The 25219-nt window shown below is 54.4% G+C and overlaps 1 protein-coding gene across 4 annotated transcripts in view; it reads right to left on the bottom strand.

Moving 5' to 3' along the window:
* Window positions 1-24660, bottom strand: part of INAVA (innate immunity activator) — a 37952-nt gene extending 13292 nt beyond the window's left edge. For 2 of the 4 annotated variants that reach the window (XM_045016907.1, XM_045016909.1), the window contains exons 1-2: window positions 24315-24659; window positions 2733-2872 (exon numbers count right to left, since the gene is read on the bottom strand). In XM_045016907.1, the coding sequence (XP_044872842.1) occupies window positions 2733-2787 (55 nt within the window). In that variant the 5' untranslated portion in view covers window positions 2788-2872; window positions 24315-24659. Of the gene's footprint in view, window positions 1-2732; window positions 2873-10170; window positions 10288-24314 lie in introns of those variants that run through there. The other 2 variants (XM_045016910.1, XM_045016908.1) reach the window with 2 other exon arrangements.
* Between the last annotated feature and the right edge of the window lie 559 nt (window positions 24661-25219).

Below are 25219 nucleotides of genomic sequence, written 5' to 3'. Positions count from 1 at the left end.
CTGGCGGCTCAAGAGCATCCCAGGATGCTAGTCCCTGTGCCAAAAAAGAGCCCAGAGATGGCCCTGCCCCACAGAGCTCCCCATCTCGGCCCAGTCCAGAGGGATCGAGTGTGCTCAGGTTCTGCTCACTTCATGTTAGCAGCTGGGAGGTGTTGGCTGATCCGGCTGCCGAGCCCACCAGTGTCACTGATCTCGGTGAGGAATTACTCAGGGGTCTGGAATTTCCCATCTAAATGGGTTTTTTCGATGCAAGATGCACTAACTGCCAAATTGAAATTTTCTGCAGGAAATATTTCAATTTTGCTAAAACATGTTGATTTTCTATTGGGAAAATCCAAATGGGAGCTTCGGGTCTGGGCTGGAGCAGCCCAGCAGCGAGGCTCTGGTTTGTCAAACCCAGGTTTCATTCCGAGTCAGTTTTACACTAATCTGTCCACCAGCACTCGTGCCCCCCGCCGTCCTCTAGGGCAGGGGTCCCCAACCTTTTCAGGACCAGGGACCGGTCATGCCTGCAGAGGGAGCGCTCGTCCCGCGGCTCGGGTAGACCTCCCGCAGGCGTGCCTGAGGGAGGTCCACCGGCTCTGGTTGAGCTGCCGCAGGCATGACTGCGGACGGTTCGCTGGTCGCGCGGCTCAGCTGGACCGCCCGCAGGCATGCCTGTGGCAGCTCAACCGGAGCCGGTGGACCTCCCGCAGGCGTGCCTGCGGGCGGTCCAGCTGAGCCGCGCGACCAGCAAACCGTCCGCAGTCATGCCTGCGGGCGGTCCAGCTGAGCCCCGGGAGCAGCGGACCTCCCGCAGGCATGACTGCGGAGGGAGCTGCGGAGGGAGCGCTCGTCCCGCGGCTCGGGTAGACCTCCCGCAGGCACGCCTGCGGGAGGTCCACTGGGTCGGTTCGCGGCCCGGTTTGTAAGAGGCCGCGGACCGGTACCGGGCCGCGGACCGGGGGTTGGGGACCCCTGCTCTAGGGACTGGGCTCCTGGCTAGACTACATCTCCCATGATTCACTGCAGTCACCATGTAGTTAACCAAGGCAGTGCATCATGGAAGTCATGTGACCATAATCTTTTGATTTTTCTGCCCAATTTGGATAAAAATAATTTAGAAATATCGGAATTTTCCATGGGACAGAAATTCCAATTTCTGTTCTGATATTTCCCACAATGCATCTGAGACTGATTCCCTGCCCCAGCCTGTCAACCCAGCGCAGCTCCTCATCCTCTGCAGACTGGGGTGGGGCCGCTGCTGGAGGGGCGGCTCCAGGAACCAGGTGACCTTGAGCGCTGATGTTTAATGACGCAGACAGAGCTGCCCTTTGGCCCATCCCCGGAGCCGGAGTGGGGCTGGCACCTAAAACACACTGGTCTGTAGGGCTATCCTAGAGCAGGTAAGCCCATTTCAGGGTAAGTGGCACTTCAAAGTACAGGCTGGCCTGCAGGCTCCCAGCCCAGCCTGGAATGTTTCTAGCTGGAGAGTGGGATTAGCTCCTTTCACCTCGCAGGCTGCAGCCAGCTCCAGGTCGCTGTGATCAGATAAAGCAGGGTGAGTGAAAACACTGCTGGTTTAATAGACAGCTGGGGCTGAGGTGGGTCCTGGGAGCAGAATGCAAATGGAGGGGCAGGAGAGAGCCATGTCTCCCCTTCACACCAGGACTTCAGCCCAGAATTTCCTACGGCTCAGGACCCACACTTGGGGCTGGATTTTGCAGAGAGCTCAGCACTCCTGGCCTTTTCCGTTCCATGCTGCAGACTTTCCTGAGCTTCCTGGGGCTAAGAAGCTTCCTCTGACACATCTGGTACCGGCCCCTGCCAGAGCTAAGGTCCTGGACCGGGGGCCTGATCCTGAAGACAGTGTCCTTGTAGGCGAATTCAGCTGTAAATCTTAGTGATGGTTACCACGCCCCGCTCACTGATAGCCCAGGGGAGTCCAGGTAAGGTCTCGACCTTCATGGAGCTGGGGACATCCTCACCCCCCCCCCCAGCCAGCATCTCTAGGTGTGGGGGGCACCTTTAGACTGACTTCGGGAATGACTGGGCATGTAGAGAGCAGGATTTTCAACTGGAAAATCTGAGGGGGTTTGTGACAGTATCAGCTGATTATTTTTGCCAAATAAATGCTGAAAACTGGAAGTTCACAGAAACATTGAAAATTTCACTCATGCCCAGATCTTCAGCCAACCCCTGCTCCTCCAGCCCGGGCTCTCCTCAGACAGGCAGCTCTGCCGGTGCTCCTCAATCCCAACACACAGCCCCTCCGCTATTCCAGCCCGGGGCTTCTCCCCGCACCGCCTACAGTTCCTGACCCCTAGCCCCCTACTAGCCCAGCCCTGAACTGCCCACCCCAACACTCAGCTGCTGCCCCTCACTGCCGACCCACAGCCCCTGCCAGCCCAGCCCTGGTCCCCCCAGCTCTGCCAGTGCCCCTCACTCCCGGCCCGCAGCCCCTGCTAGCCCAGCTCTGCCTATGGTTACAGTTACAGGACGGATGTGTGTGATATACAGGCACTTCAGGGCTCACGTGTCCTGGGCAAATGGCCTCCCCCTGCAGACACAGCTCTCGATGCAGAGAAAACAACCTCAAGACGGCAGCCAGGAGGGGAATCCCCAGAAGAGACACTGACACAGAACAGCTTTCCCCGACACACCCGCCTTCCTGGGCTCACATTCCAGCACCAGGCCAATGCAGAGGGATGGCGCGCAGCCCAGCAGCTGGACTTCCCCGGCCACTCACCCACCTGAGTGCAGCATGATCCCGCTGTCCGAGTCGCTGACGTCCTCTTTACTCTCCATGGGCGGTGGTGGCCCTGGGGGCAGGAACTGTGAGGTGCAGAGACCCACGCCGGGGCTCCTGTGAGTGGGTGACCCTGAGTGGGAACTGGTTAAATAAAAGACAAAGACTCAGAAGTGCTTCACGCACACACCAACACACACACAGAGTTGTGTAAGGCCATCATATAGACACACACAGAGTTGAGTAAAGCCATCACACAGAATTCTTTTTGGAGAGTTGTGTAAGACCGTCACACAGTCACAGAGTTGTGTAAGGCCATTGCACAGACACACACAGAGTAGTACACATGCACACAGAGTTGTGTAAGGCCATCACATAGACACACACACACAGAGTTGTGTAAGGCCATCACACAGACACACACACACACAGAGTAGTGTAAGGTCATCACACAAACACACGCACATAGAGTTGTGTAAGGCCGTCACACAGACACACATGCACACAGAGTTGTGTAAGGCCAGCACACAGACACACACGCACACAGAGTTGTGTAAGGCCAGCACACAGACACACACACACACACACACACACAGAGTTATGGAGCTATACCTATCTCATAGAGCTGGAAGGGACCCTGAAAGATCATCAAGTCCAGCCCCCTGCCTTCACTAGCAGTGTAAGGTCATCACACACACACACACACACACAGAGTTGTGTAAGGCCATCACACAGACACACACGCAAATAGAGTTGTGTAAGGCCATCACACAGACACACACGCAAATAGAGTTGTGTAAGGCCATCGCACAGACACACACGCACACAGAGTTGTGTAAGGCCATCGCACAGACACACTGGGGCATTAGTTCAGTTGGAACGTTCCTTCTCGTGCCTTATCGCCAAGCTCCCCTCTCTGAGCTGCCCTGCGAGGGTAGCTGGGCCCATGGTGCAGTTTGGCCCTGGGGCGAGGCTCAGGGATTGCCTCAGGCCCAGTTCTCTTTCAAACCCTGCTGGCTCACTTAAAACATTAGCTGCATAGGAAGTTTTGGCCCGAGCTCGATGGTGCCCCAGGCTGTATAGGGGGAGCTGAGGCCAGGAGCTGCTGAGGCCCCCAGAGGGCATCTCAGATGGCACCCCTGGGGACTGGAAGATCATCCTCTTTCCTGCCTCCCCTTCATCCGTCCCCTAGCACAGGAAAGCCCTGCGGGCAGCCGGAGTGCGCTGCTCCTCTGGAGCTGTAGGGGGGCACAGGCGCGGGGTGCCCCAGTCACACGGAACGATCCCACTCCATGAGCAAGGGCACGGCCCCCAGCCTGTGAGAGTGGAGCCCTGGGGGCCACCTGTCCCACTCACTGCTGCTCACCCTGCAGCTGTTCTGCTGGTGGCAGAGCCGGTGTTTGTACCCGTCTCCCCACCCCCACCAGCTGAGTCAGCCTGTTACACAAGAACCTGAAAGTCACCCAGAGTTCCTGTCTGGAGCTTATCCTGGGACTGGCGGCTCCCCAGGGGAGGGGCAGAGGGAGCCCACACAGAAAGGGAGCGAATCCCCCCACCCTGCATAGCTGTGTCGCTGTGGGTCCCCAGAGCACGCTGCTTGGGTAGACACTCCGCACCAGTGCAAAACGCGGCCTGTGCTGGGGTGACTAAAGCAAGCTGGCATAAGCACTAGGGGTTGGCAGCCATCTAACTACACCCCAGGTCCCTGTGTAGATGGAGCGAAAGTGAGGCCACTCTGGGTGGCAGCACTCCAGAGAGTGGGTCCATGGGGCAGGCGGCTGTAACGCATTCGCTCCATTGGCTGGTGTCCCATCCCAGAGGAGGAAGAGCAGCAACCAGCCAGATCCCAGCCAAGTCTGCCAGCCAAGCACTGTACGCAGAGCACCACCACGTTTCGGTTCACAGAGGCCAAGCCCCCCCGCAGTTTCAGATAACGCTGGAATCCCAGCCACCGAGTTTCACTCACAGTTTCAGGTTTCTGAGAGCCGAGCCGCTCACTGTTCGCCTCACTGTGAGTGGAAACCACAAGCCACCAGACTGGCGCTGGCTCCACGTGCGCCTGCAGACCTGCCCTGATTGATTTAGCCAGTTCTTGTGAACGGAGCGCGGGCAGCTTGAAATCAAGTCAGTTTCCCAAGGGGAGTTACAGGCTGAGCCGCACACCCAGCCAGTGTGGGCACCCAGCCCTCGCAGCAGATGCCCCCGGTGCCATCCTGCTCTAGCCGACAAGTTCTCAGATGCAGCCTCTGAATTTCAGGAGCCTAAATGCTCCCAGCCAGGGCCTGAGGCCAAAGGTGCTGAACACCCGCAGGTCACCCCAGCTGCCTCACACCCCAAAAATCAGACCCACTGAGACCCCCAAAGTGGAGGCCCCTCAAATCAGTGGCCACTTAGAAAGTTGGGATCCAAACTATTTGGCCGAGTCCCCAGGAGCCCTCTGTGAACCACCCTACACATGGGCCCCCCGTCGGGAACTCTCACGTGCTGTGCTCTGCCTCTGGGGCTATGCCAGGAACTCAGGTCCAGGCACAACCCCCGGCACAGGCTCAGCAGTGGCCACACGGTGGTGAGGAAACAGGTGAGGCTCTGCAGCCGCTGGCACCAACTCCCCAGAGTGACCTGGCAGAACAGCTGTATGCTGCAAGCCACTCACTCCCGAGAGTCACACAATGGGGAAATTCAGGCCCTGTGCCCTCCCCAGGCGCCCTGCGACTTGGGCCGAGGAGCATGCCTGGGAGCACAGCGCTGGCTCCAGGCTTGCAGGGTCCCTGCAGATCTGCTCTGGCGCCCCCCTCTGGTACAGGCAGAGAAAGCGCTGAGCGTGGGGCGCTGCTGAGCAACAACTGAGGTATGTCTACACTGCAGTGAACACCCGCAGCCGGCCCGGCTCTGCTGACGCGGGCTCGCAGGGCTTGGGCTGGAGACCAGGCCCTGGGACCCCAGCAGCAGGGAGGGTCCCTGAGCCCAAACATCTACACTGCAATTCTACAGCCCCATGGCCCGAGCCTCGCAGCCCCAAGGCAGCTTAGCTGGGCCAGCCACGGGTTCACCACAGTGTAGGCATAACCTGAGAGTTTAGCTCAAATCCCCATCTGTCTCTGTCCTGTCTCCCGCATCCACCCACTGCTGGACAATGACCCCGCTCTATCCCCTCCATCTCCGCTGAGATGTCTTACCCACCCCGGCCCCGGCTGGCTCCCCAATTCCACCCCTCCCCCTGCTCCCGGCAGGTGCCCCCACTCTTTCCCCTCCCCCTGCTCCTGGCCACTCCTGGCTGCCCCACTGCTGTGAGGACCCTGAGCTCACTTAGTCACACCCCCAGGCTCCTGCCTCAGCAGCAAGGGAAGGGCCACGCCTGCTCTCTGCGACAAAGGATTTGCCCTCTGGCCCTGGCAGGTTCAGCCAAAGGAATGGCCAGTTTCTCTGGGCACCGAGCCCAGGTTTTGTTTAACTCTAACATCTGTCAGCTGGAAAACGGGCATGGTACAAAGCTGCCCAGTCTGAGGCCGGCACTGGAGCTGCAGACGTCAGCTTTGCTTTGGGGGGCCTATCCCCTCACTTTAATGGGCTCCTGGAAGGGGACCCATCCCCCTCATTTCTGTCTCCCCCCATGACAGAACAAGGAGTAATGTTCTCAAGTTGCAGTGCGGGAGGTGTAGGTTGGACATTAGGAAATACTATTTCACTAGGAGGATGGTGAAGCACTGGAATGGGTTACCTAGGGCAGTAGTGGAATCTCCTTCCTTAGAGATTTTTAAGGTCAGGCTTGACAAAGCCCTGGCTGGGATGATTTAGTTGGTGTTGGTCCTGCTTTGAGCAGGGAGTTGGACTAGATGACCTCCTGAGGTCCCTTCCAACCCTGAGATTCTATGATTCTATGTCCTCATCCCCTGAGTTTGGCCTGGTTAGTTGGGAATTCCAGCACAACAATCCAGATTCCACTTGGTTTTGCATCCAAACCTCAGCAGCCCCACAAATCCGCCTCTGCTCCCTCACAACCAGGTCCCAGGTTCGGGGAGGGAGGGGGGGAGTGAGCCGCACAGCACCCTGGGCGGGAACTGAGCATAAGAACATTCAAACAGCCAGACTAGGTCATACCAAAGGTCCAGCTAGCTCAGTCTCCTGTGCCAGGTGCTTCAGAGGGAGTGAACCATCCTATCATCCACGCCCAGCATCTGGCAGTCAGGTTCAGGGAAACCCAGAGTATGGGGTTGTGTCCCTGACCACCCTGGCTAATGGCCACGGATGGACCTATTATCCAGAAACTTATCTAGTTCTCTTTTTTAACCCTGTTATAGTCTTGGCCTTCACAACATCCCCTGGCAAGGAGTTCCACAGGTTGACTGTGCGTTGTGTGAAGAAATACTTGCTTTTGTTTGTTTTAAACCTGCTGCCTATTAATTTCCCCAGATGACCCCTGGTTCTAGTGTTATGTGAAGGAGTAAATAACACTTCCCTGGTCACTTTCTCCACATAAGTCATGATTCTATAGACCTCTATCATATCCCCCCTTAGTTGTCTCTTTTCCAAGCAGAACAATCTTTTTAATCTCTCCTCATACGGAAGCTGTTCCAGACCCCTAACCACTTGTGTTGCCCATCTTTGCACCTTTTCCAATTCCAATACATCTTTTCTGAGATGGGGCGACCACATCTGCACACAGTATTCCAGGTGTGGGCATCCCATGGATTTATATAGAGGCAGTATAATATTTTCTGTCTTATTATCTATCTCTTTCTTAATGGGAAAAACAAGAAACTGGGAAAGCTTCCTGAGGTGTCAGCCATGATTAATTCATGAACAAGAACAGAGCAGAGCCCACGGGATCACCCTGCTGGTTGCATGCCCCTGTCCTGTCCAGGCCAAAGTCTACCTTGCTCCCACCACAGCCGTAACAAATCATAATATTTTTCCTCTCACCCACCTCTTCCTAGCCCCTCCCCTTGTCCTCTGGAAAGTTCACCAGAAATCCGTATTCCGGCCCTTTGGAACCTGGGCTCTTTCCCTCTGTGATTCGTGCGCTGCAGCCCTGCATGTCACTCCATCTGGCACCTGCCTGCCAATGCCAACTGCCACCTCTCCTTCCACTGCCCACGCGAGGATCCCTTTTGGGGATCAGGCTGAGGAGCCCCTGCTGCTGAGGAAACACCTGCCACTCTCTTTTCACATTGATTCGGCAGCCGTCCTGAGCCAGTGTCTGCAATTCTTTCAGCCTTCTCCAAGCCAGTGCCAGCCTCCCTGCTCTTCCTGCACAAAGGGCCAGCTCCTTACAGGCTGTGTTTGCCCGTCTGACTCTCAAGCTGAACAGCGTGGCCCTCATTCTCTGAAGCATTCAGCATGCTGGGTGCTGAGCTCCCAGAAAAACTGGACCTGCATATCTCCAAATCGAGAGCCCATGTGGCTCTGTTGTTGGCACACAGCCATGAATGCCTGGCTTCCACACAGCCCTGTGTTCTCTTTGGAAGGGATGCAGGTTGGTTTGCCAGGGAAGCTGCAAGCAACTTGTGAGTTCCCTCACCTCTGGGGATAGGCAGCAGGGCCAGGGCATGACACCTCCACTCTTGCCCAGGCACAGCCTAAGTCTCCTTCCTGAACCTGCTGGCATCAGGGAAGGGGTTAATTGGGAACAAGTCACAGGAGGTGAAGCAGCCGTCTCCTTCCTCATTACTCATGCAGAGCCAGGCAAAGGGTGGCTCAGTGATAAGTCACTGATTGTACATTTCCCCCGGCAGGTCCACGGGGGAGCGGGGTGGGGCAGAGGCAGGTGGGCAAGGGCCAGCAAGGACATGCCTGCACTGGGCTCAGTGGCGAGGGGAGAGGGGGCCAGGTCTCATGTCAGGACACAATGCAGAGTGGTTCCTGCGTGCGCAGCACCTACACGTCACAGCGACGGGTCACCAACTATAGCAGGAGATGGACCCGCGCAGAGCAAAGGCAGCACCACAACAGGCTGATTCTTCAAACATCCCTGGGCTACGAGGCACCCCCAGGCAAATCTGAGAGAAACCTGGACAGGCATTAGCCCAGGTTCCAGTGATTCCTATCTCTACTCAAGGAAAGATCATAATGAATAAACTATAGCTGATCTTATCTAGAGAGGGTCCCATACGAGGAAAGATTAAAGAGGCTAGGACTCTTCAGCTTGGAAAAGAGAAGACTAAGGGGGGACATGATAGAGGTATATAAAATCATGAGTGATGTTGAGAAAGTGGATAAGGAAAAGTTATTTACTTATTCCCATAATACAAGAACTAGGGGTCACCAAATGAAATTAATAGGCAGCAGGTTTAAAACAAATAAAAGGAAGTTCTTCTTCACGCAGCGCACAGTCAACTTGTGGAACTCCTTACCTGAGGAGGTTGTGAAGGCTAGGACTATAACAATGTTTAAAAGGGGACTGGATAAATTCATGGTGGCTAAGTCCATAAATGGCTATTAGCTAGGATGGGTAAGAATGGTGTCCCTAGCCTCTGTTTGTCAGAGGATGGAGATGGATGGCAGGAGAGAGATCACTTGATCACTGCCTGTTAGGTTCACTCCCTCTGGGGCACCTGGCATTGGCCACTGTCGGTAGACAGATACTGGGCTAGATGGACCTTTGGTCTGACCCGGTATGGCCATTCTTATGTTCTTATGTTTGAATCAGCAGATCTCAAAGTTCTTTACAAAGCAAGTCAGGATCATCATCCCCATTGTACAGATGGGGAAACTGAGGCACAGGGAGCAGTAGTGACTTGCCTGGGTCACCCAGCAGGCCAGTGGAGCCAGGGAAAGAAGACAGGTCTCCTGAGTCCAAGCGCAGTGCTCCATCCACTAGGCCAGTGGTTTTCAAACTTTTTTTTCTGGCGACCCAGTTGAAGAAAATTGTTGATGCCCGCAACCCAGTGGAGCTGGGCAGAGGGGTTTGGGGTATGGGCGGGGGCTCTGGGCTGGGGCTGGAGGTTGGGGTGCAGGAGAGGGTCAGGTCTCTGGGCTGGGGGTGCAGGCTGTTGGGTGGGGCCAGAGATGAGAGGTTTGGGGTGCAGGAGGGGGCTCTGGGTTTTGCGGGGGCTCAGTGCTGGGGCAGAGGATTGTACCAGCAAAGAGGGGCCTCCCAGGGCCTGCCATGGAAGCTGCCCTCTCCCTTCCAGAATCTGTAATTAGCACCCTTCAGAGAGGGAAGGGCCAGCCCTACAGTCCTTGAATACAAAGGGCTTGTGGTAAACAAGGAGGCTGCTTTTCCCTTCTCCCTTCCCCCATCTCCCCACAGCCCCAGTGGAACCCAGGGGGCCCCAGCAATGGTCACAGGAAGGAAACATCTCCCAGGCCACAGACATGAGCTCTGGTACCACAAGCAGGGCTGGCAAATTTCCGCCCCCCCCCGCCCCGGGTTTCCCTTCCATTCATTCTCCCACCCCAGCTCACCTTTACTGACTCCCAGGAAGGAACAGAGCCATCCTTACCTGGGGGGCTGCTCTGCCCCGTGCTGGCCCAGAACCCCAGAAGGAAATGGCGTGGAGTTGCCTTTTGATTTTATATCCAACTCGCGGGTTTCTCCCAATCTCCCCACACTCAGTCGACTGGTCCCCTCTGCCAGCCTCTCCCCTCGCTCTGGCTCCACTCCTCTGGCTCTGGCCGTGCCAGGGAAACCAGTGAGTCAGAGAGGAGGGGCAGGTGAGCAACACCTTCCCAGCCCTGCCAGGAGCGGCAGGGCCAGGCATAGAGGCAGCCGGTACAAGGCGTTCCCGGGGCAGGGAGGAGCAAGCCCTCTTCCAAGAGCAGAGTGAGAAACCTGCACCGCACAAGACGCACAACCAGGGCCCAGCGGCCTGTGCAAACCAGCCAGAGGTTCAGCTGGGGCACCGGCCTGGTCCTTCACACAGCACATCGCGTGCACCCCCGCAGTGCGTGTGGATCCCTCCTGCTCCATCTGTAGCACGGATCCCCCTCCCACTGCCCCACAGCAATAGGAGCGGCTCAGGGACTCACGCCTGCACACAGCGCTGCGATTGTGCAGGCTCAGCTGGGGTAATCCGAGCTCACCAGCCCACAGCTGCAGGGATGAGGCGGGGGGAATCCCTGCACAGGGTCTCCCAAAGGCAGGCCTGGCCTAACTGGCCAGAGGCACACCAGGGAGCAGTGTCTGTCACAGAGAGATACGGGAACTGAGTGAGCTCTGGGCTGGACCAGCCTGAGTAAACTACACGTCTGATTCCCCTCTCACCCCCCACCCCGACTGAGCCCAATTCCCCTCTCACTCCCCCCAGTGTAAACCAGTACTCCGCCTGCCCATGGGATGAGGCCCCACAGGGGAGATGCAGGCAGAGAAAGGCCGATCTTTCCCGTACTGGTGCATCACTCTGAGGTTTAGGGGCTGGATGCCTGGTGCAGGGCAGCAGGGCGCGTGCACAGACGCACCTGGGGAACTTTCACTGCAAAAATGTAGGCAGCAAGTTTTGGCACTGACAGGGCTTGGTGCAGCTGAGCAGAGGTTTTGTGAATCCCAGTGGGGCCTGACTATAGGATTTAGGTGCCTAAAGTGACACTTCACTCCCTCAGGGGCTGGGGGAGTGTGTCCCTGTGAACTGGAAGAAGAGCGGAGTTCTAACCCCAGCAGGGTGACACTGGGAAAGTCATTTCCCCCCTGGGCCTGTCTTCTGCCCTTCGTCTGTCCTCTGTATTTCCACGGGGCTCATTCCAAGGAAGGGGCTCATTCTCATCCCATGGATTTCCAGCCAGGGCCGCCCAGAGGATTCAGGGGGTCTGGGGTCTTCGGCGGCGGGGGGCCTCCGCCGCTGAATTGCCACCAAAGACCCAGCACTTTGGCGGCGTGTCCCGGGGCGGAAGGACCCCCCTGCCACGGGTCTTCAGGGCACTTCGGCGGCAGGTCCTGGAGCGGAAGGACCCCCCGCCGCCGAATTGCCGCGGAAGATGCTCAGGGGCCCGGGCTCCGCGAGAGTTTTCCGGGGCCCCTGGAGCAAGTGAAGGACCCCGCTTGAGGGGCCCCGAAAAACTTTCGTGGGGGCCTGGGGCAAATTGCCCCACTTCCCCTCCCCCCCCCCCCGGCCGCCCTGTTTCCAGTTCCCTGCATGATGGGGCCCGGATCTCCATCTAGGCCTTCTGATGCTGCTGCAACACTGAGTTTCCCAGTGAACAGCAATGCTGCACAGGCAGGAGGGGAAGATACAGTAGCCAAGTAAAAGAGCCTTGTTTCAATAGGTGGGATATAATTACTCACGTTGGAGCTTGGCCAGGACTTCATTAATTGTTCTCATTATTTAACATTTGCATATAGCACTCCAGGTGTGTCTGGCACTCACACAGCAAGGCAAGACCCAGGATGGGCATGTCAAAATGGCCTAAGAGATTTAGGAGATTAAATGTAAAGTAATGCACATTGGAAAAAATAACCCCAACTATACATACAATATGATGGGGGCTAATTTAGCTACAACTAATCAGGAAAGAGATCTTGGAGTCATTGTGGACAGTTCTCTGAAGACGTACACGCAGTGTGCAGAGGCGGTCAAAAAAGCAAACAGGATGTTAGGAATCATTAAAAAAGGGATAGAGAATAAGACGGAGAATATATTATTGCCTTTATATAAATCCATGGTACGCCCACATCTTGAATACTGTGTACAGATGTGGTCACCTCATCTCAAAAAAGATATACTGGCATTAACAAAGGTTCCAAGAAGGGCAACTAAAATGATTAGGGGGTTGGAACGGGTCCCATATGAGGAGAGATTAAAGAGGCTAGGAGTTTTCAGCTTGGAAAAGAGGAGACTAAAGGAGGATATGACAGAGGTATATAAAATCATGAGTGGTGTGGAGAAAGTGAATAAGGAAAAGTTATTTACTTGTTCCCATAATATAAGAACTAGGGGCCACCAAATGAAATTAATAGGCAGCAGGTTTAAAACAAATACAAGCAAGTTCTTCTTCACAAAGCGCACAGTCAACCCGTGGAACTCCTTGCCTGAGAGGTTGTGAAGGCTAGGACTATAACAGCGTTTAAAAGAGAACTGGATAAATTCATGGAGGTTAAGTCAATTAATGGCTATTAGCCAGGATGGGGTAAGGAATGGTGCCCCTAGCCTCTGTTTGTCAGAGGGTGGAGATGGATGGCAGGAGAGAGATCACTTGATCATTACCTGTTAGGTTCACTCCCTCTGGGGCACCTGGCACTGTCAGCAGACAGGATACTGGGCTGGATGGACCTTTGGTCTGACCCAATATGGCCGTTCTTATGTTCTTATGTCTTCCAATGGCGAATGCGCTCCTAAGTCACTTGGGCATATCTTCAAAACTCTCCCCTGACCCAAAGAACATTACAATCCAAGTCACAAATGGCAGAACAGGCTGGGAACAAACCTCAGGGAAGGGTGAAGGAGGACAGACGTGGAAGTAGATCCCCCCAAAGGGCTCAGGGCCAGATCCCCAAGCGCTCAGCACCTAGCCTACTGAAAACCTGACCTCAGTTGTTCTTTGTTATTGTGGGATCTCTCATGGGCACTGGACTATCCAAATCAGCATATGACACATCCACCTCCCAACTGCAAACTAGCTCGTTACTGGAGGGCTAGTTTTTTATTGCTGGCAAGAACTTAGATAACACTGCAGCATTTGCTAAGACAACCCCTCACAACAGCCTAATAATTACTCACTCAGCACCAGTGCGTTCAGCCCTGTACAAACACTCCCCTCATAAGGGGCTCCCCGGCTAACCCAGACACAGACACTCCAGGTATGTCACAGCTGACACACAGGTTACAGACACAACATGCAGATTTGGCAGCAAGATAAAAGGCAAACGAAGGGCTGGATTTCTGTTTACTGGAAATCAAGCTGAGCTGCTAGATTCCAAAGGCCCGGGAGTGGAGACTCCACCAAACAGCCGGAATCCTGCTGCTGCCACCACGAACACTCTGCTGAGTACAGTGCCCATGCTGGGCGGCTGTTGTTTTTACAGTCACACGCTCGGCTAGACCCACCCTGAGTGAGTGGAACTCCAGCCAGCTGCCAGCGCTGGGCCATGGGGCCCGGTTCTATCTCATAGACTCTAAGGTCAGAAGGGACCATTATGATCATCTAGTCTGACCTCCTGCACAATGCAGGCCATACAATCTCACCCATCCACTTCTATAACAAACCCCTAACCTATGTCTGAGTTACTGAAGTCCTCAAATTGTGGTCTGAAGACCTCAAGCTGCAGAGAATCCTCCAGCAAGTGACCCGTGCCCCATGCTGCAGAGGAAGGCAAAAAACCTCCAGGGCCTCTGCCAATCTGCCCTGGAGGAAAATTCCTTTCCGACCCCAAATATGGCGATCAGTTAAACCCTGAGCATGTGGGCAAGACTCACCAGCCAGCACCCAGGAAAGAATTCTCTGTAGTAACTCAGATCCCATCCCATCACAGACCACTGGGCATACTTACCTGCTGATAATCAAAGATCAATTGCCAAATTAATTGCCAAAATTAGGCTATCCCATCATACCATCCCCTCCATAAACTTATCAAGCTTAGTCTTAAAGCCAGATATGTCTTTTGCCCCCACTACTCCCCTTGGAAGGCTGTTCCAGAACTTCACTCCTCTAATGGTTAGAAACCTTCGTCTAATTTCAAGTCTAAACTTCCTAGTGTCCAGTTTATATCCATTTGTTCTTGTGTCCACATTGGTACTAAGCTTAAATAATTCCTCTCCCTCCCTAACATTAATCCCTCTGATATATTTATAAAGACAATCATATCCCCCCTCAGCCTTCTTTTGGTTAGACTAAACAAGCCAAGCTCTTTGAGTCTCCTTTCATAAGACAGCTTTTCCATTCCTCGGATCATCCTAGTAGCCCGTCTCTGAACCTGTTCCAGTTTGAATTCATCCTTCTTAAACATGGGAGACCAGAACTGCACACAGTATTCCAGATGAGGTCTCACCAGTGCCTTATATAACGATACTAACACCTCCTTATCTTTGGTGGAAATACCTTGCCTGATGCATCCTAAAACTGCATTAGCTTTTTTAACGGCCACATCACATTGGCGGCTCATAGTCATCCTGTGATCAACCAATACTCCGAGGTCCTTCTCCTCCTATCTGTGCAGCCCCGTCACAGAAGCAAACGGAAGGAAATTCATCGTCACTGACCACCCCCCCCAAGGCGGGGCTGGAACAATGCTCCACACCTGTCTCCTTCAGTCAAGACTTAGTCTAGGCTGGATCAGTGATGGATGTGCAGTAGCTGAACAGCCAGAGCAAGAGGTCGCATAGAATGGAGCCAGCCCCTGTCCGAGGGGCTGTTTGGTCACAGAACTTTGACTTTTCTCTGGATATATCTGCAGGGAGTACAGTCTAGTGGTCAGAGCAAAGCCCAGGGGTTCCTCTGCTCTCAACTGGCTGGCTGGTAAATCACTGCCCCTCCCCTGACTTCGCTTCCTCACCTGCAGAAGAGGGCTAGTGAGACTGGTCTGCTGGGAGGCTGAATTAACCAACCTTTATAATGTGCTTTGAGATCCTCTGATGAAAACCAGGCTGCTGATGGGTGGTGCCGGGAGGTGATTATTAGTTGTTGTCATCATTAACCAGGCCTGGGTGTGTAAGTGTCACCACTCCCCCACAACCCTTAGCCCTCGTCTCCACACAGAACTTGTACTGTGTAACAGTGCCATTAGGGTTAAAGTGGTTCAAGCCCTGAGTGTGTACACAACTATACTGGTATGAAGGTGCTCTTACCGATCTAATTCATCCCCATCCAGAGGGGGGAACAGACTCTCCTGGGTTAAGGCACCTGTATACTGGTATAACTGCACCCACATTTGTGCTCGTAGTGGTATAACTGTACTGATAAATAATCACACTTCTGCCTGACAGTGATACCAGCACAAAGCGTGTGGGTGTAGCAGGCCTTCAAAACAAGGAAACGCCCAGTTAAGGGATTTTCTTTACCATACCCAACCCCACACACATCCCAGGAACCGCACTCAGCAGCACATCTGCTCCTGCAAACATGGCCAGAAACACAGTCTCCGCGCCCCGTCCAGCACACTGGGATGTATAGCCCATCTCTGAGGCACTCTAGACATCTCTCCCGGGATGAGCAGGAATGGGAGGGGAGAGGCATACGGTGACTGACTTCAAATGGAGTTACACATACAGACAGCACCTCCGAAGGGCCCTGGAATCTCATGTGGGGCTGCCAAAATAAAAAAAGAGTGCCTGCACCTGAAAATCCTGGCCAACATTTCTGTCCCCTAGTGCTACCCCTGCTATCCTACTTCCCTCCCACCAGCCCACCCATCCACTCTGGTAAGAACTCAGCCATGGACCAGGGCACCCGGCGCCTGGCCAGCAGCAGAAGGAACACAGCTGGGTTCTGGCCCAAGAACTTTCTTTGTTGCCCAAGACAAAGACTTGACTTGCCCTGCCTTGTCTGGTGCAGGACTGACTCACGCACTGGACACAGGGGACGGGATGTTGCATCAACAGGGGGATTATTAACCATGCTCAGGGAAGGCTGAAAATAAATACTGACGAGGGAACGCCGGCGCCACAGAGAGAGCTCTTCAAAGAGGCCAAGTAGCCTTGGGTGACAGAACTGAGTTCAGGTGGAGAGGAAGCCTGGCCTTGTGGCTAAGGCTCAGGAGATGTGGGTTCAGTTTCTCGGGCAGCCCCAGAGTCCCATGAGCTCTTGGACAGGTCACTTCCCCATGTAGTGCCTCAGTTTCCTCAGCTGTACAATGGGGATAACACTTGCCTGCCTTGGATGGAGCCCATTGATAGCTGGCAGATGCTCAGATACTCCAGGGCCAAGGGCCACAGAGGCTCCTAGTTAAGCGCAGAGCCAGAGCCATGGTCTCAGGGTGTTTGAAACTGGGGCAAAGGTTCTGACACTGCTCCTCATAGCCCGTGGCATTTGTCAGTGCCATTGAGTGGATTGCCATGTGGGGCGGGGGCTGTACACTTCATATGGGCAGGACAGGTCACCGTGAGACTGAACACAACAAAAAGGGGAAGAGAAGGAAGATGGGTCCTGTCCCAAGCTCCTGAGAAGCTTCTCTGCTCTCCCAAAGCCACATCAGCTGATCTGAACAGGCTGGGGCTGTATCCCTCTCGCTGACCCTGGGTTTACCTGGGTGTAACTCCAGTGACTTCAGCAGAGTCACTCCTGATTGATACAGGTACCAACACAATCCGAACCCAGCCCTGTGCATGGCCTCCTGGCGTTTCCTGACATCTTCTCCCTCCCCACTGGGAGGGCCTTGGAGATCAAGCCCATTTGTGGCCACGACCAAAGCAGGAAGGGGCGAGGCAGCCAGCAGAAGGCTCATGTTCTGCTGGGAGAGTCAAGAATTCTGCAACTGAATGCCTCAGGCTGCACTGACCATGGGGCTGTGGGACTGTGTAAATGGGCAGTAGAGCAGTGCAAAGGACAAGCTCCCTGCTCTCATTGAGAGGTGGGTGATATATTGTGCACACAAAGGCAGCCCAGACACCACAGTGCCAGGTGCTCGCTAGATAGAGGTGGTGTACACCTCCAGGGTCACTTTAAAACGAGACTATGGTCTACATGCTCAGTTGGTGGAAATCAGTCTAGGTCGACAGACTCCAATGGAGCCATGCTGATTTACACCGGCTGAGGATCTGACCCATTATCGTTCCTTACAGCTGATGTTACAGAGAACCCTTGGGAGGGTGTGGGCCCAGCAGCACCCCTGTCTGCGCTAGGGAGGTACCGCTAAAGCACCTGAAAGTCAATGGAACATGTGCTCCTAACTCACTTGGGTGCATCTGAAAATCCCACCTGTCATCTCTGTGGGGAACATTTTCAAAAGTGCCTCAGTTACCTAGGAGCTTATGTCCCATTGGCTTTCAGTGTGTCACTGAGCACTTTTGAAATGTTACTCACAGAGACTGCAGGTGAGATTTCCCAAAGTGCCTAATGCAGGGGTCCCCAATGCGGTGCCTGCGGGCGCCATGGCGCCCACGGGGGCATCTAAATGCGCCCACGTCCTGGCCGGCAGTGGCGCATCCACCGAAATGCCGCCGAATTTCTGCGGCGTTTTGGCGGCGACGCCTCTCGATGACATCACTTGTCAGCAGCAAGTGACGTCATCGAGAGGCATCGCCGCCGAAACGCCGCAGAAATTCGGTGGCGACGCCTCTTGATGACGCCACTTGCCGCCAACAAGCGACGTCATCGAGAGGCGTTGCCACCGAAATGCCGCAGAAATCCGGCAGCATTTCGGTGGGTGCTCCACTGCCGCCACGGTCCTTCATCTGGCGCCCGCCAGACGAAAAGGTTGGCGACCACTGGCCTAATGTTAGTGAGGAGCACAAGACCTCTTTCAAACAGGCCTATGGTAGTGCAAACTTGCATCCTTTTCATTTGGGCCAGCAGCATCCTCACGGGGCGGTTAGTGCTCCCCACTTTTGGGTGCACTGTCATTCACCCATCCCCCACAGTCCGCACTGCAGTGCACGGTGAGCAATCCCTTAGGCCGGTGCCAAGGAATCTCCTGGAACTTCGTGCTGCTGATTTGAGGTTTCATTCTTCGTGTTTCCAGCCTGGCCCAATTCCCCCTTCCCCATCCAGGGGAGTTGGCTAAATTTGGACAGCTCCTGGTTAAATAAAACCAAAGTCCTTCCAAGGTGATGAGCTAATTGGACAGTTGCTCACCACTGCTTTGTACCTTGGAGCCCACATGCTCCCTTGTACTGGATCAATCCCATGGGCTCACAGATGCCCCCTTCTCTCTGCATTCCTGCTATGTCAGTCACAGCAAGGCCAAGCTTATCTGGAGCCTGGGCTTTGTCTCAGATGCCAACACCTGTAATCCATGGCCAGGGCTACACTAGACATTTTTGCTGCCATAGCAATGTGGGTTGTGGTGTATTTCACTCAGGGAAATGGTACAAGCTATACTAGCAACAGCACTTTCTGGCCGGTGGATGCTGCATCTCTAGCAGGAGAGTTTGCTGGTCCAGCAGTGCTGATCAAGCTGTGCTGGCACCCCTGTCCAGTGCAGCCTCGGCCTCACTTCTCACGGGAGACTCTCCCCAATTCACAGCAACAACAGGGAAGCCAATGACTGCATCCTGTGCTGTCCGGCCAGGCTGGGATTGCCAACGGGGACCAGGAGAGCTCAGTGCTAAACCACATGTCCCACTGGACATTTGTCTAGCCGAGCCGCTCTAGCTCAAACGCAGCGTATGGGCTGCACGTGGGAACCCAGGGGTGGTCCTCTGGCCTGTGCTGTGCAGGTGCTCAGACTAGATCATCAGCACAGTCCCTTCTGGCCCGACCCACTGCAAATGCTTGACACAAATCAAGCGGGCTGCATCACAAACATGGTTTGTTCACTTCTTTTGACTAATGACCGACCAGGGCTCTGGTCCCAGCTCTGACACTAACTTGCTTTGTGGCCATGGGCAAGCCTAATCCAAGCTCCCTGTCCCTCCATTTCCGTATCTGTACTGTACTGTGGGGTGACAACGCTTTGAGCTCTGTGGGTGGAGCATGCTATAGAAGTGCAAAATAGGATTTGTTTTAATAGACTGTCCGTAGATCATTCATAAAGTGCCTTCCACGCAGGGATCCCAAAGCACCTCACCAACAGGGGGTTCAGTCGCACAACCCCCTGGGAAGCAGGTCAGGATCTCACTTTTACTTATTTGTAATGGGGGAAACTGCAGCACAGAAGGATTAAACTGGTTTGGGGTGTTTGAATTTGTGAGACCCCCCTGGCCTGATTTCCGAGATGCAGAGCACCCCCAGGGTCCCCTGGCTTCAGCTGGAATTTGGGGGTGCCAGCACTTTGGGAAATCAGTCCCTAAGTGTTTCAAGTTTGACACCAAAACCAGTGTCTACCTTTGAAAATCTGGTGTGACGAGCCCAAGGTCGACAGAGCCAGAAAAGAGTCCTGGGCTCCTGCCCTTGTCCGCTGTGAACAATACCACACTATGCTCTCCCTCCTGACAGTACACTGGGAGTGGCAGCTTCAAAGTGCCAAAGTGATTTAGGAGCACAAGTCCCATTGACTCCTGCTAATGCTAAAATAAATTTGTTAGTCTTTAAGGTGCCACAAGTACTCCTGTTCTTTTTATTGACTCCTAAGTCATTCAGGAATATCCAGCCCACCCTGGAAAAGCAAACAAACTGCAATTGCTTTTGCAGGAGTGACCATGCTGAGGAGTGGGTGGGAGAGGCTGGATTATCAGGTTTGCATGTTAGCACAGTGAGCAATAAAGAGTCTGTTGATCCCAGAAACCTTGTCACATTCTCTGTCTCTTGTCCCCAGGGATAAGGACAGTTTCTAAACCTGCCTTGCTCCGTAGCTCAGCTGCTATGTGCCAAAGGAAGCAGCACGCAGACCAAACTGCACGGTGCTGTGCAAACATTTCCTGCCCAAGAATAACAGAAATTAAAGGCAGAAAGCCAGAGATAAACACAGTGGTGATCCCCAGCGGCTTCCCTTCCAAGACCCCTCTCCTGCCTGCCCTGCTCCTAGGCTCCTTTGTCTCAGCCAGACAGCAGGGGAATTCACAGAACACTATGGATTCTTCCTGCTCTGATAATCAGCTCTTTAAAAATAACCCACAGGGCAGGACAAATGCTACATTAATGCCTCCCTGCCTGGTCACAGACCATCCATCATCCAGCAGGGCTGGGAAAGAGACTGATTTCCCTTGCTTCAAAGATGCAAACCTCGACAGGGTTGGGAAACCTTCCTCTCCCCCCCCCCCCCCGACAGGCAGTAGGAGGTTTTCCTGGACAAAAGCCCGCTTCACAAGTGGGCTTCTGAAGAACCACTATTGCCTGCACAGTGGGATTGTCAGGGAGCTTAGGCTGTGTCTACACTGCCACTTTCAGCGCTACAACTTTAGTCATCCAGGGGTGTGAAAAAACAATCCCCTGAGCGACAAACATTTTTAGCGCTGAAAAGTGCCAGTATAGAGAGTGCTTTATCTCCGGGAACCGTGCTCCCACCGCTCCTTCGGGATGGTTATTTTTTATCGCCAGGAGAGCTCTCCCCAGCGATAAAGCGCGACTACATTGCCCACCTCAGAGTGCTGCCGCGGCCGGGTTGTAATGTAGGTAGTGTAGACATGCCCTTCGAAACTCACCGCTCAAAGCACCAAAGAAGGTGGCAAGTGGAGCCCAGAGGTCTGGCCCTGGATTCCAGCAGCCAGCCATGAATGGGGGATATTTACTTCAGGGCATCACAAAAACACGAGGGGCCAGATCTGCAACAGAGCCCAGCACCTTGCACCTCCCCCTGGAATATTCGGGTTACATTTCCAGAGACAGCACCCAACACACTCAGCTCTCCCGAAAACCCAGGCTCTTATTTCAGTGCCTAAAGGGAAGCTGGGGCCTTCTGAAGGCTGATCCAAAATGTACTGTATTTTGGGGACCACACCCCGCAGTCTTCCCACAGGCAACCGCCCTTCTCCCCCGCTGGATGAGGCACTGGTTTAGTGCTGGTAATGTCTCTGGTACATACAAGAAATAAAGCACCTGCCCCAAAAAGTTTGTCATGACAAGCCCCAGTCCTGCAGGCAGATCCACGCAGGCAGATTACCAGGCCTCGGCACAGCCCTGCACTGACCTTAGGCCAAACTAGGGCCAAAGGCCAAGCTACGGGACGATACAGAACACAGGATGCAGAGTGTGATTTCTGGGCTTTTCTCTTTTATACAGTCATGAGCTTGCTTCCTATGGGCATCATGGGAGGAGTGAGCTTTTAGGAGCACTCTGACTAGGTTGTTTGATAAACCGGGGGAGGGAAGAGTGGTGTATTGAAAGCTGTTTTAAAATTGAAGACTGACCCTTTAAATATCAGGGGGGTTCCTGGTCCTGCTTGCAGGCTGGGGGGCTCTGTAGGGCAGTGTGCAATCCAGGCCTAGCAGCAAGCAGTCTGCCTGCAGCCAGCCAGCCTATAGGAAGGTGGGCTGAGTTGGGCCTTATGCCTTAGGGAGCAGCCTGCTTTGTCTCTCTCTGTGTTTTGGTCCTGTGTGCTATCGTTCAGCATTCTAGGACACAAACTTGTGTGATGTTGCAACCTTCCAGCCAAAGTATTTATATTTAGCTAACATGTCAGTGTGTATGCCATGAATGAGGGGAAAGCCACAGGAGCAGGACAAGGGGTGAAAGGCCCTGAGACGGGAGAAGAATATTATTAGGGTGTCAGATCTGATGTCATTGACGGAGCACAGGAGAAGGGGTGAGAAACACAACAGGAGGCAAGGTCCAAGATGTCTCCAGGAGAGGCAGCAGCAAGTCCCGTGGGACTCAGGAGACTGGGCTGTATTCCCAGCAATGACGCAGACTGTGGACGGAGCCATTTCACCTTTCTCAACCTCACTTCCCTTCCATTGTGTACTATCTGGGGCATGGACCATCTCGCGCGCTATGTGTGTGTAGCACCCGGCACAGTGAACCCTGATCTCAGTCACGGCCGCAGGCACTGCTCTGACACCAAATAATCATAATGGGAGGCTAGCCTACAAAAGGACTGTAGGAATTGGATCTAAAACCTGCCTGCATTTCAAGAACCACCTCATTTGTGAGGTGCTGGGTAGAGGTCTATTGGAACTTCCATCACAAGCAAACAGACCAGACTCTGCATGGATTTTATCTCGTTGCCGCCAAAAGTTGCCCTAGGGTAGACAATGGACATTCCTGATCTCAGCTCTTCGGCCAAATCACTGTTGAACCATTCTGAGAAGGGAAAAGTTAACCAGCTCCGTCTTTTAAAAAAAAAAGCCAGTGCAGTAGAAGGTGACTTTATATAGTGTCTGTCCCAAATGCTGCATGCACCACGCTTTGCGGAGGTCAGAGCCAATCCTGCAATTCCATCCCCGCAGGCCCATGCCGACTCCCACTGCAGCTGACGGGCTCCTCCCAGGCACACGATCCAGCTGCAGGATTGGGGCCTGGGATAATTCCCTTCAAACAATAAATAGCAGCAAGTGAGAAACCCTGAGAGGTGGGGCTTTGTAGTTAAGCCACTGGACAGGGCCTCCAGAGATCGGCGCTGAGTTCCTAGCACCGCCACAGACTTTCATCGCTCTGTGTCTCAATTCTCCATCTATAAGACGGGGACACTGATATGTCCTTCCCCCCACCATCTGACTTGTGTGTGTAGGCTGTAACCCTGCCAGGCAGGGCGTGCCTCTCCCTGTGTGCGCGCCCAGGATAATGGGGCCCTGAGCTCAGCTGGGCTGAAGAGACTCCTCTGTGATATCGCTCTGAAGAGCTGGATCTAGTACTTTGGCCTGTTCTTCACACACAGCCCCTCCCACAAGGTTCCGATTCCAAACCCAGAACTGAAATACACACCTGGTCCGGAGCCTCTTTCACCAAGCTCAAGAACCCTGGGCCAGACTCCAGACTCAGTGACACTGCTGTAAATCCAGAGTAACTCCACTGAAGCTGATGGCGTTACCCCAAATTTACACCAATGTGGCCTCCTGGATCCAATGAGGAGTGTGAAACCCAAGTCGGATTGGTGACAGCCTGGCCCATCTCCATTGTGAGAATCCTTTGCAGGTTTCATGCAAGCACAGGCAGAGACTGTCTTTGTATTACCAGTTTGTAGGCTGCCAAGTCAGGGGCCCTGATCCCTATCGGGGGTTGGTAGGTGCTGCTGCAATAGGACACAAACTTGTGTGATGTTGCAACCTTCCAGCCAAAGTATTTATGTTTAGCTAACATGTCAGTGTGTATGCCATGAATGAGGGGAAAGCCACGGGAGCAGGACAAGGGGTGAAAGGCCCTGAGACGGAAGAAGAATATTATTAGGGTGTCAGATCTGATGTCATTGTCTTCAGCTGGTGTACGCTGGGATAGCTCCACAAGGCAGCTGATTTACACCAGCTGAGGACTGGCCCGAAGGATCCCCAGGGACCTGCACACATGGATAACACACTAATGCACACAAGAGAACAGGGACACATTCACTCAGAACATTAACCTGCCGCAGAACCTTCCTGCACCCGGCACAGCAGCCAACCTTTCCCTTCCTTCATGCTCTGAACTAAGGTGGCTGGCAGGCCAGCTCCTGCTCTTGTTCCTTCGGGAGGAGAAAGCTGCCGGAGCTAGGGATTGCCAGGGCAGCTGGGTCTCAGCTCAGCCTGTCACCTCATTCCAGTGATAGTTTCTGTTTTAGCTCCCAGGCTGTTTCTGCCTGGCTTTCTTCCTCCAAGCAGCAAATCTCACCCTTCCTTTGGCCAGATCTCAGCAGTGTAAACCCAAACCCATGGAGCGCTAACTTCCACCAGCTCCGGAGCGGGCCAGTCTCTCTGTCTGGTCTCTTTCCACCCTGGAGCCAGGTCAGCAGATTGCAAAACCACATCTCCCAAGGACCCCAGCATCCTTCAGGCTCCGGATGGTTTGAAATCGGCAAGCGGGGGGGGGGGAGAGCAACAACTTGGTTCAAAGGGGGACCTGGCTGCATGCGCCCTTCTTCCTCCCGGCAGAACACGTTCAAACAGCAACAAGTGCAATTAGAGGGGAGCAGCGCGCGCACGTCCCCGGGGATCGCGAGGCGCCTCCAGCCCGCGGATCCGAGCTCCCCTGTTCAGAGAGGCGGGGTCTCACTTACCGGGGCTGGCTTCGTCCCTGCGCACCCCGTTAGCGGTGCGGCCGCCGCTCGCTGCCCCAGCCCAGCGGGCTGCAAAGCTCCGCAGAGGGCTGGTTTCACTCTGGCAAAGCCTGGCTCCGTCCCGGCTGCTGGAGCGCTGCAGACATGTGTCCCTGGGGCAGACCAATCCCCAGGGAAAGGGGAGGCCGCTAGCGCCCTTTCCAAGCTCGGCCCGGGGCCCAGGGCGGCCCTGTGGCGCTGGAGCCAGGCCGAGGGCAGGATGCCGCACGCGGAGTTGTGTGTTCACTTCGATCGCTGGGTTGTTTTGTGGCCCTGGAGGTCACTCACCATCCCCCCGCCCCCGTGTCCTGCCCAGATTCCAGCGCCCCGGGCCCAGAGCAGGGCAGGGCAGGCCCTGGGCTCCTCCCAACAGCACAGTCCTCCCGCGTGGCTGCTTTTCTCCTGGGAGACTCAGGGGGGGAGTGTGGGGAGAAAGGAATCAGGGAGTGTTTTCAAATCCGCCCACAAGGAAAGTGTGTAAGGCAGCTGGCTGTGAATGTGGGGCTCCTGGTGGATTAGCAGCAATCCGCCAGCTAGGCAGATGCACAATGGCAAACTAATGAGTTGTTTGGAAAGCCAGCTCACCTGGGTACTTCTTAGGGACCGAGCAAATGAACTGCCCCAGGGATCCGAGCTGAGACCTGAACTTCAATGCCGTGTTCAGTGTCTATGGGTTCATTCTGCATGCTCCAGATTCCTTCAGGAGCCCAGGGCCCATCTCATGAGGAAACAACTGATTGTGTAAACAGGACAACGCTTTGGCCAGGGCCAACACAGAAATGCACCATTGAGCGCAGGGGAACGTGGCCTCAGTTGTGTGTTGTGTAATGGACTCAGACCCGTTTGGTCCTAGCCTAGCACCACTA

Source organism: Mauremys mutica, chromosome 4 (assembly GCF_020497125.1).
Source record: "Mauremys mutica isolate MM-2020 ecotype Southern chromosome 4, ASM2049712v1, whole genome shotgun sequence".
In the NCBI taxonomy this organism is placed as follows: Eukaryota; Metazoa; Chordata; order Testudines; family Geoemydidae; genus Mauremys; species Mauremys mutica.
The sequence above is the reverse complement of the archived record's forward strand: the minus strand, read 5'-3'. Positions and strand labels throughout refer to the sequence as shown.